The sequence below is a fragment of the Chaetura pelagica genome, unplaced genomic scaffold, assembly GCF_000747805.2.
Source record: "Chaetura pelagica isolate M959 unplaced genomic scaffold, ChaPel_1.0 scaffold221, whole genome shotgun sequence".
Taxonomy (NCBI): domain Eukaryota; kingdom Metazoa; phylum Chordata; class Aves; order Apodiformes; family Apodidae; genus Chaetura; species Chaetura pelagica.
Window position 1 is genome coordinate 2736428 of NW_009952533.1, and position 15921 is coordinate 2752348.

Sequence of the window (15921 nt, forward strand, 5' to 3'; positions counted from 1 at the left end):
TCCTGACAGTTTGCTTTTTCTTTGTTTTCACCAGAGGTCTACTGCCAAACAGTAATATAAAACTGAAACAGATTCCAGAAGAAGAACAAAATTGCACTCACTTTAGCTTACTGATTGTGGCTTCTGTAGTTTCAGTAAGATTTTTTTTTTTCTCTTTCCACTGATTTGTTGCTTTTTGCTGAGCTACTAACAGACGTCTAAGTTCAGCAGTAGACTTTTGATTGGTGTCTTCCATTTCCCTAAGTTGAGCTTCATACCCATCTTCTTTCACAGCATGCTCATGCTCCATTGTGCTTATCTAGAAAGAAATGAAAATTGGATACAACCAAGACTCTGACATTTAGACTTTTTTCTTTTTTTTTACAGCATTTGAGTTAAATTTGTAAACATTTGTGGAAAGCATGTAATAGATAAAAATTAAATTTTAAATTATATGCTCAAAGACATCCAGGTTCCCAAAGCCAATTTAAGCAAATAGTACAAGTGACAATAAAGGATAATGAGCTATGTATACTTCTTTTTATAAATAATCTTCATCCGTCTCCCTTGTGTTCTCTCACCAGAAACACTTTCTTTTTCATCTAGATAAAATGCTTTAAGAGTTTCCTAACTGCATCTAAAATCCTTTGTACATCAGACAAAAATGAAAGAAAGCAATAAATCTTTTTTGTGACTATAATGGAAGCCTGTGTGACTAAAAATGAGACAAAGATCTGGTTACATGCTTTATAACCACTATCTATCTGTTACAAGACTCTGGTCCTTTCCTTGTAAACCACATTTGACCAAAGGGTTCTGGAGTTGGAACAAGATTCCCTGTTTAATTTAATTGCTTCCTTTATCTTGTGATGCAAAGTGGTAACTGGATTTGAGATGGTCCCCATTCATAACTTGTGAAACTGACTACTGAAGGCATCTTTGTTTCTGCAGATGCTTAGATCCCATTTTAGTATCTTTACAGTCCAGGAGCTCAGAGCAAAGAGTGAAGTACCAGCTTTATATCTGGTACATATAGGCATGTCAAGGATCAAAGCTGTTACTCCCTCTGGAAGCCAAAGGAACTACAAATTTGGTCATGTTACTATGAATTCATTATTCCACCTGCAATCTGTTCAGGTGCATTTCATGGAACATGTTCAAGAAGAACTACCATCTTTCTGCTAATTATCTTGCTTGCCACTATTCATACAGAAAAATGGTCTCTGCCCAGAAAACACAGAACAAGTGTTTAACATGGTAGACATACAAGTAGTTGAACACTCTCTACTGAAACTCAGAGATTCCTAACACATTAGAGACAATAGATAAATGAAGATCAGGGCTTGGAATAAGTGAAATCACTTAATAGAAGATGTTATTATTTAATCTGTTCATCGTATAAAAAGCAAGGAACATTTGGGATATTCTTATCAAGCAGAATTTTAAACATAATAAAATAAAATTTAATTAGCAGAGACTGTGTTACCCAGTAGGTTCTGAGGACACACAATGCTACAAGAATATTATTTTTAAGCAGAAATCAGGAAGCATCGTGCAAACTTTCATTCTTAATGTAAACTTTCAATAATTTTCCCTTAGAACTGCTGTTTTAGTAAGCAAGTGTCAGCCTTACATTAAAACAAAAATAATGTATGAAACATACCTTTATTTCAGCTTTTTTTTGAGCCTCTATGGCCAGTTTTTTCAAGCCTTCCATTTCTTTTTGCAATTGTTCATTCTCTTCCTGAAGTTTTAGCCTTTGTTCACTGACAAAGACATTCTTTTCTCTTTCTGACTCCAGAATGCTTTGCAATTTACTGATAGCTTCCTGGGCACGAGATTTCTCTTTCTCAGAGCTGACAGAGAAGTAAAGACATGTTGGAACTCAGGAATTTAATAACTACCATACACAAAAAAAAATTGTATATATCTATTGGGAGACATCTTTACTCTGAACCAGTACAGCTGTTGTCCTTTTCTTCCTGGAAGTTTGCATCAGCTCAGCATGTTTAATGGGCTTGGCAGCTAGAACTATGCACAAGTTAGCAAATAATTTTATCAAGATGATGGAATTCATCAAACCAATCTAAGATTGTAGCAATCTAAGTAAAACCACAATGTGAAACAGAAGATTTTGAGTTTTATAACATTTCCAGATTCCCAGCTGAGGATTTATGATCATCAGAGTACAGAATTCTTCTAGAGAATCCTAAACTTTTCATACTGCAAAGAACAACCTGATCTAAAAATATGCCCCATGTTGTTCTTTTTACCATGTTATTGTTGGAACTGCAATAATGTGTATTGGCTCTGAACACAGATCTGAAATTCAGTATGCTCTGTAAGCACAGTGTTCTGCATGTACTAGAAGATACCACACTATAGAAGTTAAGTAATACATTCTGCTTGAATATTTCAGAGTAGTATTTCCTCCTAATAGCATTTAAAAATAGACTAAGATTCCAAAATAATACAGTCATACTTTCTTTTTCATCAAACACCTGCTCACAGTTCTCATCTTGTTGAGAAAATCTTTTATTCTATAGCACATGATTCCCTTTTATAGTGATTCATAATTGACCTTACTTCACAATTATAGTTTCTTGATGCTACTCCTGCTACTGGTTAAAAAGGTGTGACAAAAACCTAACTCATAATCAACAATTTAATTATCCAACAATAATTTCCATTGCTTTTTATTCCAGTTTCTGTAACATCTTACTTTATTTCCAGTTGTTTTAGTTTATTTTGGGTTGTCTGTAGAGTTATCTGAAGATCACATTTTGTAGTTTCTGCAAGTAGATATTTTTGATGCAGTTGGTCTAGTTTTCTATTGTCAGATTCATGTCCTCTGTCTTCCCTGTAAACCTAAAGAATAAACTTAACATGTAACATCATCTTTATATTGCACTGGGGATTGGCAGTGTAGTACTGAAAAGGAGGCTACCCACTTCTCATTGGGTCCTATTTTCAGGGATTCAGAACAAAATAGAATTTCTATCATTGTTGCTGCAACTTGGAAAAAAAAGTGTTCGAAGAACTGGCATTCACTTAGTTTTCTGTCTATTGAGCTTACCAGGAATATCTATCAACATTCTTCTGGATTATGTCAAGCATCTCTCCTTTGACTTTTTGCACTTTTCAAAGAACCTTCTTTTTCAGTTTAGTATTACAGCATTAAAACACTTGTAGTGTCCTGCTGCAACACTACAGATTTTTAAAAATTACTTTAAAAAAAATTACCTGAAAATTTACAATTAAGAAAATCTGCTCAAAAATAAAATAAGAAAATTAAGGGGAAAAAATTACATGATAAATTAGAAAAAACAATATGTCTTTTCCTTCTGAAAAGCGATCTTGAATGTGATGTAAAAATGCATGCAATTGCCTTACCTTTTCAAGTTCCTCTTCCAGTGCTCTCTTTTCTCTAATGGCTTGTTCAATTTGACCCTGTTTTTCTCCACATTCCTATTTTTAAAAGTAAATTTTACATAAATCTAATAAAAATAACTGAAAATAAAAATGTAAGAAGTGCCAAATAAAAAACCCCAGCCACTGTAAAGGTAGTTTTTGCTGCTGGTAAATATGCATTTGACTATATTTACCTGCTCATTATTTTCTCTATAGGATCAGTCTCATCAACTATACAGACTAAGACTCGTAAAATGCAACCTTCTTTCAATAAATGGCATTCCTAAATAGGTGCATATGCATCATGCTCCTTTGGTCTCCCACATAATCTGCTGCAGGTTCCTGGTTCAATCAGGACTATGATTGTGGCACATAGACTTTATCTTAGCATATTTTCACAACTTTCATGTACTTTGTTTCTACATATCCAACCATAGATATGTAATACTCAGGTTTCAATGCTTTATTTACCCCTGAAAGATACAGGAATACTTAAGGAAGCCATCACATGGGAAATATTTTCCAGAGCACAGAATCTCGCTGTCAAGATGCCTGATATGATAAGAATACACATATCTCAGGGAATAAGCTTATACAAAGAAATGTGTGAATTTCCAGAACCGTATTATTTCCTGCAGAGCCAGGCAATTTCTCAGTGAAAGATGATTGTATACACACAAGGCAAATCTATACATCAAAAATGAATTTTCAAAGCCAACATCATTTACACCTAAATATCAGTCTCTGCATTGACTGTTAAGACACTGCACACAGTTGCTTTTGTCAAGTCACATGAAAGACACTATGTGTTGCATTAACATCTGAAGACATGCAGAATGTAAAGTGCCATAGAGTAAAAAAGTATAGACCTATACAATTATCTGTTAATCCTACTTTATTTGACTTCCTTTAACCTGAATTTAGTGTTTTACTTGATCAACAAAAACAGGAAGTCTCAAAAGTTTTGCTATCAAAACTAGTTTTACTGGTCAACACCATACCATCTGAAGAGCTGAAATTTCTTCTGCTAGTTGAGAAATCTGCACATTATATTGCTTCTTTGCAGAGTCTATCTGTGATCAAAAAGAAAGTAAAACTAAAAAAATAATCCCACAAACTATTTTTTCCATCTTGTTTTTGCATATATATTGTCCATATGTGTTGCATGTATATAAATACAGAACTATATGGGACTGCAAAAACTGAAAAAATTTACTACATAAATGTGAAAGAATGTTTTTTATCAATCAGTACTACTCTAGCTGAGAGTGTTTACAAAGAAAAGCTGAAAGGAAGACATCACAACAAGGCCTTACAAAAGAACAGTAAGAGTATCAGGAAGGCTGCTGTCAATTAGGTTTAAGATATTTGCAGGTTGTGTACCATATTTTTAAATCACCTAACTGTCATGGTTCAACCAGGATCAGACCAGGACAATAACATCAGAAATATTTGTTATTAGCTGGAGAAGCATGAGAACTCATAGTTTAAACTTTTACTTTTTATATGATTCACTTTTACTAAGATATTTCAAAATAAGAAATGGGACACTTCTAAATTTCTAATTATGATTAGTAAATCATTATCACAACTACAGTGGTTGTCCTAGTTGCTTTTTGGCTCTTGCATCTTCTCCAGACCATGTATGACATTTAATACTGCAGTTTTAAGTAATCCACACAATTTTTGTGATTCTTTCAGATAAATGCCAAATAGAAGGCACAAACCATTTTTAATCTCATTTTAAAGGCTCTGAAAATTTAGGCAGCATGTTCCTGAAACATCTTGAAATGAAAGGATTGGAAAGAAAAAGAATCCTTTCATCCCTACACAGTATATACGCACATTGTGTTATAGTGAAGAAAGTGAAAGTGGGCAAAATCAATTATCTTCTTAGTAAGTTTTTGGTAGTGTAATTGATTTACACTATTGCCTACTTGCAACAAAAGACATTGCCAACACATGCCTGCAAGAAGCCTTTATTTCCTCTGGAGTTTGCCTTAAAGCAAGTCTCTTTGACATGCAGATAATTACTGGGAAACTTTAGGTAGATTAGTCTACAATTTAACTGAAGCTGGGACATGACATTGAAAAACTAATTTTGTGACTAGTCATTTATCAGCAGAGCTTCAATTTATCAGCTGCTCATAACAACAGTAACAAAAATCATAAAGAGACTACAACTTTTTTTAGCAATTTCTCTTACAAATTCCTGTTTCTAAGTGCATGGTGATATTGAGACTTTTCATTGGTTAGCTGCAGTTGGTACAAGAGTCATACTTGCCTAAATAGGAAAATATTTTTAAGTACTGAGATGCCAAAAACCTGATAGTATAACTTTCAACTGGTCCTATCATCTAAATGTACATGTTAAGTTTCCATCAGCAACTTGCAAGATAAGGCCACATTATCACAAATTAAATACCTTTATACAAATACAGCAGTCTGTTGACAATCTACTGAACAGAATATCTGAAATTGATGGACCACTCTTTACATTTTGCAGTTCAGCCTTCTCTATACCCATGTCTATACAGACATCAACACTTTTGGTGCTTGAGAGACTTGAGAGTATCATTTAGTTTGCAAGAATATATGTCTAGGTAACAAAGCTGAAGAATACAGTAGTGCCTGTATGCTGCCTATCTACCTGTATTATTAAAACTCTTGTAAGAAAACCGCTCATGATGACCATGCACCATCAATAGCTTTTCAAGCTGAGCAAAACAAAAGCAGCTTTCCCATCATAACTTACTGCCTTTCTAGTTCTTGCAGAAGCATCTTCTATAAGTTGAGACAGTTTATTTTTCATGTTTTCAATCTCCTCTTCCTTCTGTTTCTGGCCAAAGAGTGCCTGGAAAAAATACACTTTGAAATACTGCTGATAATATTTCAGTGGTGACATAGCATCTAGCCCTGAAAGAAGAAACCACACAGAGTCACTGTTCAAACAAACTTTTTGCTTTTTTTCTTTGAAGTAGCTGATACTGTGATGCGACAAGAAAACAAGACCAGTGAGAACATCTTGCAGATTCCTGTAAATCAGACACAGAAAATAAGTTAATGTCAGTAGATGCCTTCTTCTATTCGGACTAAGTATTGGGGCTTTCAGATTTGTTTGGGCATAGAATTATACAGAAGAAAATTCAGGCAAATGGCAAAGCTACTCTCCCATGTTCTCATCCAGGGCCAGAATCTGTAATAAAAAAATGCCACCAATGACAAATAGAAAGTTCTGTGTTCAGAAGCGGAATACCTGAATAAACACAAGCACATGCTCCAACATATAACTAAGAATTTTTTATGCCTTATATACTAAATTACCTCCCAAAAAACTAAAGGAATAAAAATTGATAAGCAACTAAGGAATGTCCATGCAGTCCCTTTCATGTTGGATAACAATGAACCAAACAGCTCTTTAGCATAAAAGAATGGTGAGAAGTACAAAAAAAGGTGTAGCAAGGTACCCTTCCTCCAGGGGATACAAGAAAGCAACTGATGTTAAAGTACAACAGGAGAAACTGGTCTAAAAAGATCACAAAACAGAATTCTTGATGAGTGAGATGAAAAATCCTAGGTGGCACTTAGAGAGTATGTAGATGCATAATGAAAGACATCAAAATGTCCCTAACGGGTGATGCAAGTTCAGCCTACAGAAGGTTACTCACTTCAGGCAACAACATGCCACTTCATCAGTCATACTCTCCTTTATTGCTCCCAAAAAATTCAACTTTGCATTTTATTCTCGAACTACTCTTTAAAAAACTCTTCTGAAGTCTTTCTGTAAGCTTAGCTTTGTGTGCTTTACAATGGTAATGTAACAGAAGTAGCATTATTATGACAACCTGTCACTCCCACCCCTCAGTCTCTTATGGAGCAGGGATAAAACAGTGGCCACAGTTTAAGATTCAGTTAATTGATACATATATTATACTGCATTTTTTTATCCTGTTAATTAATAAACTTCCCAGTTTGAAAAACTAACATTGTTTTAGCCAGAGCAGTAAATTAACAAGTGACTGCAAATTCCAGTTTATTCTTATTACAGCGTTATACCAAACTGTTACTCATAACAAGCCACTTATTTATCTCTTTAACTGCTCAGTTACTGTCTTAAGAGACACGATTTACATCACATTAATTTTTACTGGGCCACTTTTTTCTGTCAACTTCATGTGAGTTCATAATAAGCGCTATCAAACGATCTGCTGAACTACTTTTGGATTAAAAGAGTTTTGTAACACTTCTCTAATTAATATATTTAGCAGACTGGAAATGTGATTCATACTCCTTACCAGTAATTTTCAAATGAAAGACTGTTTTCTAGTTTGTAAGCTGTGAAAAAAATATTTTATTTTTATATCCTCAGTATGGTGCTGTAGGGGAATGGTGTTAAGTATCAACATATCTTAGTAAGAAAAAGGAACTGACAAGCCCAAAGGTGGCCATTAAGGGCTGGAGGATGTAAAACTTAATTTTTCACTCCTTTCTGAACCAGAGTTTAACAAGAAAGGGAATTATAGATCAGTTCATAAAGCAAATGAGATACAGAAAGTTATCAAGAAATTATGAAAATTAAAAGGTGCCACCAAAAGGTTTCCTAAATTACTATAAATATATGGGAAAAAAATATAAGTAGATGGTAACCTTCTTCTGTATAACAAGAAGAATCACAGAAGCTGATCTGCAGCAATGACCAAAACCCCTACGCTTTATCAATAATTTAATGTGTTCTGGAAGCAGACCAGAAGATAACAGGATCTCTTTAAAGAAGTCAGTTCCCTTTTCTGTTAAAAAAACAAACAAACGGGGGCAGGTCTGCCACTTTCTGAAATCTGCAAGAGCAAAAAAAAACAACACTAACTTTAATATTCCAAAAGTTAAAAGTAAGGAGCTAGTTTAGATAGTCAGGAGGCTCCTGAAGTTTGAAAATGGCTTCAGACTAAGAGGGAGCATTTATCTCCTTAACTGCTCAACAGTTAACATGTTAGTTCAAATAGAGTAAATTCTAAGATTCGCTATTTATATACCTATTAACTAAATTGTGTTTCACTTACTGAATGGCTAGAGTAATCAGACATGCAATAAAGCTGTCTTGCCAGCAAAAACAACTCATTAGATTTGTAAAAGCCTGACTTGAACTGAAACTTAGCATTAAAATACAGAAGAACCTGCATTAGACAAAAGTTTACCAAGCCGTGCATCCTATTTCCTAAAGGAGTAAACAGCTGATACTTTAGGAATGTTAAGAACTGGGAAAACATGGTTACTATTTTTTTTAATCAGTAGACACATCAGGACTTGCTGGATAGACCTTATGTTGGTGGAAGGAAGTTTTGGTGGATTGTCCTGTTGTGAATGTAACAGTTTTCGTATCTATACTTCTAGCATCTACTTCATACATCATCCTATAACAGTTTAATCACATAATGCATAAAAAAATTTATTATAAGGCCACTTTACGTTTTATTTGTTGACTCCTCCTGCATTCTTCTAATTCACCTCTATCTTGCCTGAAATTAATCAAAACTGCACATGAAGTGCACTCATTTTAAAGGCATCTTTATTTTAACTCTCACTCTGAACATTCTATTCATTGAATGGAGTACTACTGAGGATTGTGTGAAAGTATTGTTAAGAGACATCCGCACCATCTCCTAAACCCTTTTTTGGCTGTTAAGATTAAATCCAGCACCCAGTAGGGCATATCTGAATTTGCCATTTTATCATACATGAGAAATGCATTTGTAATTCTTTTCAGACTGAAGACTTCATCTGCTCATTACTTAAGTCACTTTTTCAGATTTCTTCCCAGTAATTACGATATGGATACACAACTCACTCTGGGTGACCTATGGCCATCATGTCCCTTTACTTTTAGCTCTTCTTTCCTATCCATTATTAAGTTATATATTCATAACAGGACTTTCCTTTTTACTCTGACTGCCCAGTTTCTTTAGAAGCATTCAGTAAGAAACCCTGTCAGAAATTTTTGAAAAGTCAAATTCAGGTATAGTATTAGCACTTAGATCACCTTTATCCAGGCACTCAACATGTTCTTTGAAATCAATACTGTATGGTAAGTCTTAAGTAATGCATAGTCATACCACAGCTTGCAGTCTTACACATTAACTAATTTTAGTACAACAAACATAAAAGAAGCTTGGTTGTGTATGCATGTGTGCCTGTAAGAATACATAATCAGGCACTTCACAACTGTGATTAAAGTATTCCAATACCTAAGAAATGTCTTCATCCATCGCCTTACCTGACTTTTTTGTAGGTTAGCTTCTTCTAAGAGCTGGATGCAATCTTCGACTTTGGCAACAGCATCATACTTCTCCCTTTCGAGGTTAGCACACTTTGTCTGAAGCTCTATCATTTGTTTCTCCAGCGCCATTCTTTCTGTTTGCTGCTGCTCAGCATCTTGGACAGTAACACGTAATCTACAAGACCGTAATAATTTTACCCAATTAACAACAAGATACCTAATTAAGACACTAATTCTTTCCAAATAAACTAATAGGAACTATTTGTTTTTAAGTTGCCAAAACTATATTTGTGGTTTTCTGCTTGTTTTTGGACAGAGTCTTTGAGTTTAATATTCATCAAGTCCTAGAAAGAAACAGAATTAAAGGAGTTAATTCAGATACCTAATCTCAGAAGATCCTCAGAAGAATGTTGCTATCCTGGGACACATCACTGAAAATGTTCTATATTAAAACAGAATAGAACAGCCCCAGAAGGAATAAAGTTTTCCTCTGTGGAGGAAATGGAATAATTGGATGTGGGCAATGAAGTTGCAGCTATACCATTAGAACAAGAAAACCACTGGTAATTTTACAACAGCTCAGATATTCTTATTGTTTAATTATGATTGTCAGTATTGGCAGGCTCGAGAAAGGGCAAGAGAGTCCCAGAGGTATCCTCAAAAAATCTCAGAAAGTTTCACAAGTGCTTCTTGTTCAGTAAAGTGCACAGCTCTGAATATCCACAGTGAGCACTCTGGCAACATTTGGGCTGCCTTTTCAAGCAGCCATGTTTTTTTACTTGCTATCATGTTTGTAATCAAACATACAAAGACAGGCAATCACTCTGTTTTTGTAGAACCAAAACACAATTTTTGTTGAGCCAAAAAACCTACAGAAAATAATAAAATTAGCTAATTCCTTAAGACACGCTAAAATAAACTTAAGAGCCTCAACAATGCTTGGGCCAGTGAATTTCATCAAGTAGAGGTAGCCACACAAGCCCATGCATCTCCTCCAGGCAGTACTTGACCACATAGTCACAAGGTTGGTTCCCCAGTTATTTATTATTATAATAATTATTTATTATTATTATAATTATTTGGTTTCTACAGTTATTGAAGAGTCTGCTAATCATGCTCTCAAGACTGTGACCAAGAAGGGAGGATGAACAAAATTATTTCAGTAGAAAATTTACAAATTCTCTTAGCTATCAGGTTATTTGACTAATGTTAATAATTCAACAACTGTTTGTGATACTTGAATCAAAATCACTGTGCTCAGCTAAGTGTGATATCCTTGGAAAGTGAAGTGGGAGAAAAATCCACCCAAAAGAACCTCAGAGTCTTAGATCTTCCAGTAAAAAGTACTGAAATTAAGTTCTAGTCAGCAGGGACTCCAACTACTTTTGTACCTAGCATTTATTGTTAAGAAGCGTACTTTAACGGTTCTATTTTTTTTTTGGTGTATAAAGATTTCTGAACTAAAACCTGAAACCAAGTTATTTATTATTACTAAGAAAAAGCTGTATTCAATTAAAACCAGCTAGTTTACATGAATATTTTCCAATTTCAGTGTGACTGTCTTTATTTAGAACTCCACCTAAAGCTTATGAGACTTGAGTAACTATAATATATACACTAGAATGAAAAATACATGGTTTATTGTTTCTCCATTATAGTAAATAATATCAGGTGGTCTTTTATAAATACATTGAAACCAGAAGATTTTAAAAGGTTGCAGAAGAGAATAAATGAGACAGAACAGCCAAGCATAAGATCTCTCTATTTTGAGGAAACAGAACTGCTCAGAAATGTGAAACCCAGAGGCTAAAAAATCATAATATTTTCTCACTTCATGTGTCCTGTTATTAACACCCAATGAGCTATCTTTACCTTGTTTCTAATTGTTTTATACTAGACTGCATTTGCTGCAAGCGTTTGTCAGATGCTGTTTCCCTTTGCTGGGCAGATATCTTGTCTTCTTCCTAGAAAGAATATACATATTATCCAGACATGATCCAAGTTTCCTTGAACAATTAAAAGATATATTAACAAAAACCAGTTAGAGGACAACATGCAATTAATTTAACATCAGCATTCAGTTAACTGTCTAGCCATTTGACGGCAACATGAAATTATTCCTTTCTCTACAATACCTTTCTCTCCAGTTGGCCTTGAAGCTTCTGTATCAATCTGGTCATTTCCTCAACCTTAACGTTTGCTGTCCGCCCATCTGTTTTGGCTTTTCTGCATAAAGTAAACAGCTTTTGAGTAACATTTAAATTATTATAGGGGGAAAAAATTACTTAACTATAACTTTGTTGAAATAGCCATGAGGGGCAGTCAGTTCCAGCAGAACAGTAAACCAGAGCAGAAAAGGTTTCCTCCTCCTCCTCCTTCTTACCATGTGGCAGTGAGAGAGGAATACTAAATTAATTAAACAATTGTTCTGTGGAAACAGCTTCTGAAAGACAGCTTAATAGGGAGGTGTGTCTGTCAAATATTTAGGAGGACTGGGCAATCTAAGTGTTCAATAACATAAATCTAATTTGCCACAGCTAATTAATAAATATTTTTTCTGAATTAGATTTCACTTTGTAAAGCAATTTGAGTGGAAATTTAAAAAAATAAATCATTAACCATTTTGAAGAATTTAACTGATGTGCTTTGTAAACTGAAAAAGTTTGATAGAATGAAACAGGAAAGAAAAAAAAAATTAACTCATTAATGAAATAGATTTCCTCCTCAGTAGAAATGCATATTGCAATGAGCAACACTCCTACTCCTCTGACTTGGGAGCAGAAAGACACAGAGTCCTTCACCTGGGGTGTAACCCAATTATTCAGGCTGCATATTGGGCTAAATGTAAAGACCAATTGCAAAGTTAAAAAAAAAAGCAAACGTATTAGGTAAGCTAATGCAAACTGGAGCACTTGTAACCAAGAAAGACACTAGAAAATATTCAATACTGTTATGAATATACTTGAAGCAAAAATTCCTTTAGAAAGAGTAATTTCAATCTAATGGCAGAAAAGACAAGATAATCTTATATCTAAAGGAAAATCTTAAGCAAATACTTAATTTCAGCTTGATTAATCAGAATAGCTAATTTGGTTATAATTTATTTTAAAAGCAAAAACAAAGATAAAAACATTATCCCCAGACACATGGCCTGATTTCCGGTCCAAACCTTTGATTTTACTCCCTCTGAATCAGGCATTTTTCTCCTACAAAATGTACTGCTAAGTTTATGAAAACATTAAGTTGCTTCCCCCAAAATATTTAACACATCCTGCAAAACAAAAGAAAAACTCATAACTCAACATAAGAAGGGAAAAATAAGATAAATATAAAGAGGTCATAAAACACAGAAGCGTGTAAGTAATAAAAATACATTTTAAAGATAAAATTCAGATAAAATTTAGAGGTGTGTCTTTTACAACTGACAAATTGATTCTAAAGATGCGGCTTTCTCACTATGCAATGTATTTTTAACATAATCTTGGCTAGTTATATCTGTTTAAAAGCTTTAATATTATGAAATGCAGATCCATGCCCTCACAATTCCAAGTTTCTTAGTTTGTGTTTTCTCTTCAGATCTTGTATTTTATTAGCATATAGATTTGTCTTCTGTTTCCCAGATTACTTGCAAAACTTTAGCAGTCTTCCCTTAGGCATGCATACTGTAGCTACAAGATGCAAACGTGTCAGAAGCATCTCTGAAGTGTTTTATGGCTTCATGTGTCAGATTGTATATTTTGCTATACATTAATCTTAAAAAACCCAACATTTATCAACACACATTTAAAATCTGCGATATCAAAAGCTTAAAAATTACACTGAATCTATTCCATACAAATAAAAACCAAACTTAAATTATCTTAAACAACTTGGGTTTTGTTTTAAACCCACTTCTCTCCAGACTTGTTACTTTATCACTGTAAATCAATGTAAATCTGTTATAAAGATCCAAAAGACTAGACTTGTCTGCCATATATGCAATGTAATCTATGCAAACTACATCTGTGTCACTTCACGTGAGAAACAACTGGTGAAAGTATTCCAGACTTCTTTGAGGATGACTGCAGCACTTATTTTAGAGCTATATAGAGCTGCTGTCACTATCTGTGTGAGTAAAGCATATTAATTTTAGGATTCCAAGAACTTTTAGCTGATCTGAGAGGAACTCAAGTGTAATCAGTTCCCATAATTACAGACTATCCTCTACTACTATCCTCTGATAGCCTCTTTGCCCAAAACTTAGAATGCAATGGGGAGTGTAACAATGACAACAATTTTTCATTATCTTCACTAGACAGAATTAACAGTTATTAAGAGACTTCTGAGAAGGTGATGGCTTGAAAAGATACATGGAAAGTTGGGATTTTAGATGAGAGACCTTAGTGACAACCCAGCAGTGAAGCTGTGTTTGACCCTGCCAGAAGTCACCCTATGGACATTGTCACCTCTTCTCATTTCTGAACGCATCTGCCCCACCAGACCCTAGGAGCAGCCTGCAGCCAGCCTGACAGCCCAGAGAGAAATCCATGGGGACCAACCTACCAGGTGAGTGTATGGGAACTCAAGGTGGGCTTCTCAGCAGGGAACAACTAGCAGACTTCAGGAAGCAGCACAAGTACATGTAAAGTTGGAGCACCCACCCTTCCAGCAGGAGGGGATGTACAGATGGAGCATGTGCTTCCCAAAAAGGGAGTCTCTGTGCACACATTTTTAACCCATGCTTCCTCCTAGAGAGGGTGTTTGTACCTATGTAAGAGTAAGTGTGAGCAAGATCAGTATTTCATGGGGTAAATTACAGAAGGCTGTTCATATGTTTATGTGTGTTTATTAATATATTGCCTAGTATAATTGTTTACCTGTTTTATTATTAATATTGATCGTGAATGGATAGGACACTGACTGTCCACTTATTGGTTAATGGCATGCAGTTAATTGCCTGACTTAAGCCATGTGTTGAGCAGCCTTCCTCAGCTAGAAAAGAATCAGAAATCTGGTGTTCTGAAATGAGAATGAAGATGACTACTCCAGCTCTATGGATACTGAGATGGAAGTCTAAATTCACCCAGAGTCTTACTGTTTATAAACCAGTAAACTAAGTAAACTGTAACCCACAAGGCAGGGAGTGAAAGCTTAATACTAGAAGCAGCTAATTTTTATTGCTCTAACAGCAAGAAAGTCTGGGTACAACCAATTTTGAAAAAAACCACTATTTCTAAATTGGTAAATAAATATTCAACAATGACCAATATTCAACACTAATGAATCTGTTCATTCACTCCAAACCTGTTAATCTTTTACTGTGGGTATTATGACAGAAAATTTTACAAGTAGTACAATTAAACACATTAAACAGATGCCGAAAATTTGTGTAACAGCCAATCTTGGCAGTGATGCATGGGTTTGGAAGAGAGAAGGAACATCTGATGCAGCCATTCTTGCTTGAAGGGATAAAATTAGTATCAGCATGCGTTCAACCAATCTAGGTTTCTAAATAACAGCATTACCAGCAAAAGCTGCACACAAAATTGAGTGCATAAACACATGTGCATGCACACACAGCCACCTGCATAGCTGTTTATTTTAAGATTGAAATTATTTTTACCATTTTTGGTGTGGCATTCTTTATAATCATACTAAGACATCATAACAAGCAAATAATATTACATGTTTTAATCACAGTATCAAAATAAATTATAATAGCAAAATTCAAAGGCATGTATTTTAAGCTTATGAACTTAAAAGTTGATTTTAAGAAGCTTATTTAAAGCTTTAGATATTATAAAAATTCACTAGTTAATAATGAATCCATTTCCTTTTTATTGCCAGTCCACAAATCCACTATTTACTAAAATCAAATTTTAATTTGATCTCAAACATCACTAATTAGAAGAGTTAACAGGTACAATAAACTGGCATTGAACAAACTATGGCTGTAAATACAAATAATAATGAAATTGTGTTGCAAATATTTCTTTCCTTTTCCTTCATATATTTCAGGAATATAATTAATCCTTCTCTTACTTCCAACTTCCAAAGAGCCTATGGTTTAGAGCCCTTTATTGAGAAACAGTGAATGGATATTTTCTTAAAAACATTAAACCCTGAAACTACTTTGAACAATTTCAGATTTGTAATTATATAACTGGATTTTGAGCAAAGTGTATTCTAATGAAAACCTATCCCCAGAGTCAATTTTGTTATGAGATTGACACTTTGTTTCCTTTAAAGCAAAGGTCAAATGTCGAATATTTCAGGAAACT

At 34.4% G+C, this 15921-nt stretch overlaps 1 protein-coding gene across 1 annotated transcript in view; it reads right to left on the reverse strand.

Moving 5' to 3' along the window:
* Window positions 1-15921, reverse strand: part of SCLT1 (sodium channel and clathrin linker 1) — a 43671-nt gene that overhangs the window by 16889 nt on the left and 10861 nt on the right. Inside the window, exons 9-17 of the mRNA XM_010008983.1 lie at window positions 11797-11887; window positions 11534-11625; window positions 9659-9836; window positions 6146-6244; window positions 4392-4463; window positions 3373-3447; window positions 2702-2847; window positions 1643-1835; window positions 102-298 (exon numbers count right to left, since the gene is read on the reverse strand). Coding sequence (XP_010007285.1) covers window positions 102-298; window positions 1643-1835; window positions 2702-2847; window positions 3373-3447; window positions 4392-4463; window positions 6146-6244; window positions 9659-9836; window positions 11534-11625; window positions 11797-11887 — 1143 coding nt within the window. The remainder of the gene's footprint in view (window positions 1-101; window positions 299-1642; window positions 1836-2701; window positions 2848-3372; window positions 3448-4391; window positions 4464-6145; window positions 6245-9658; window positions 9837-11533; window positions 11626-11796; window positions 11888-15921) is intronic.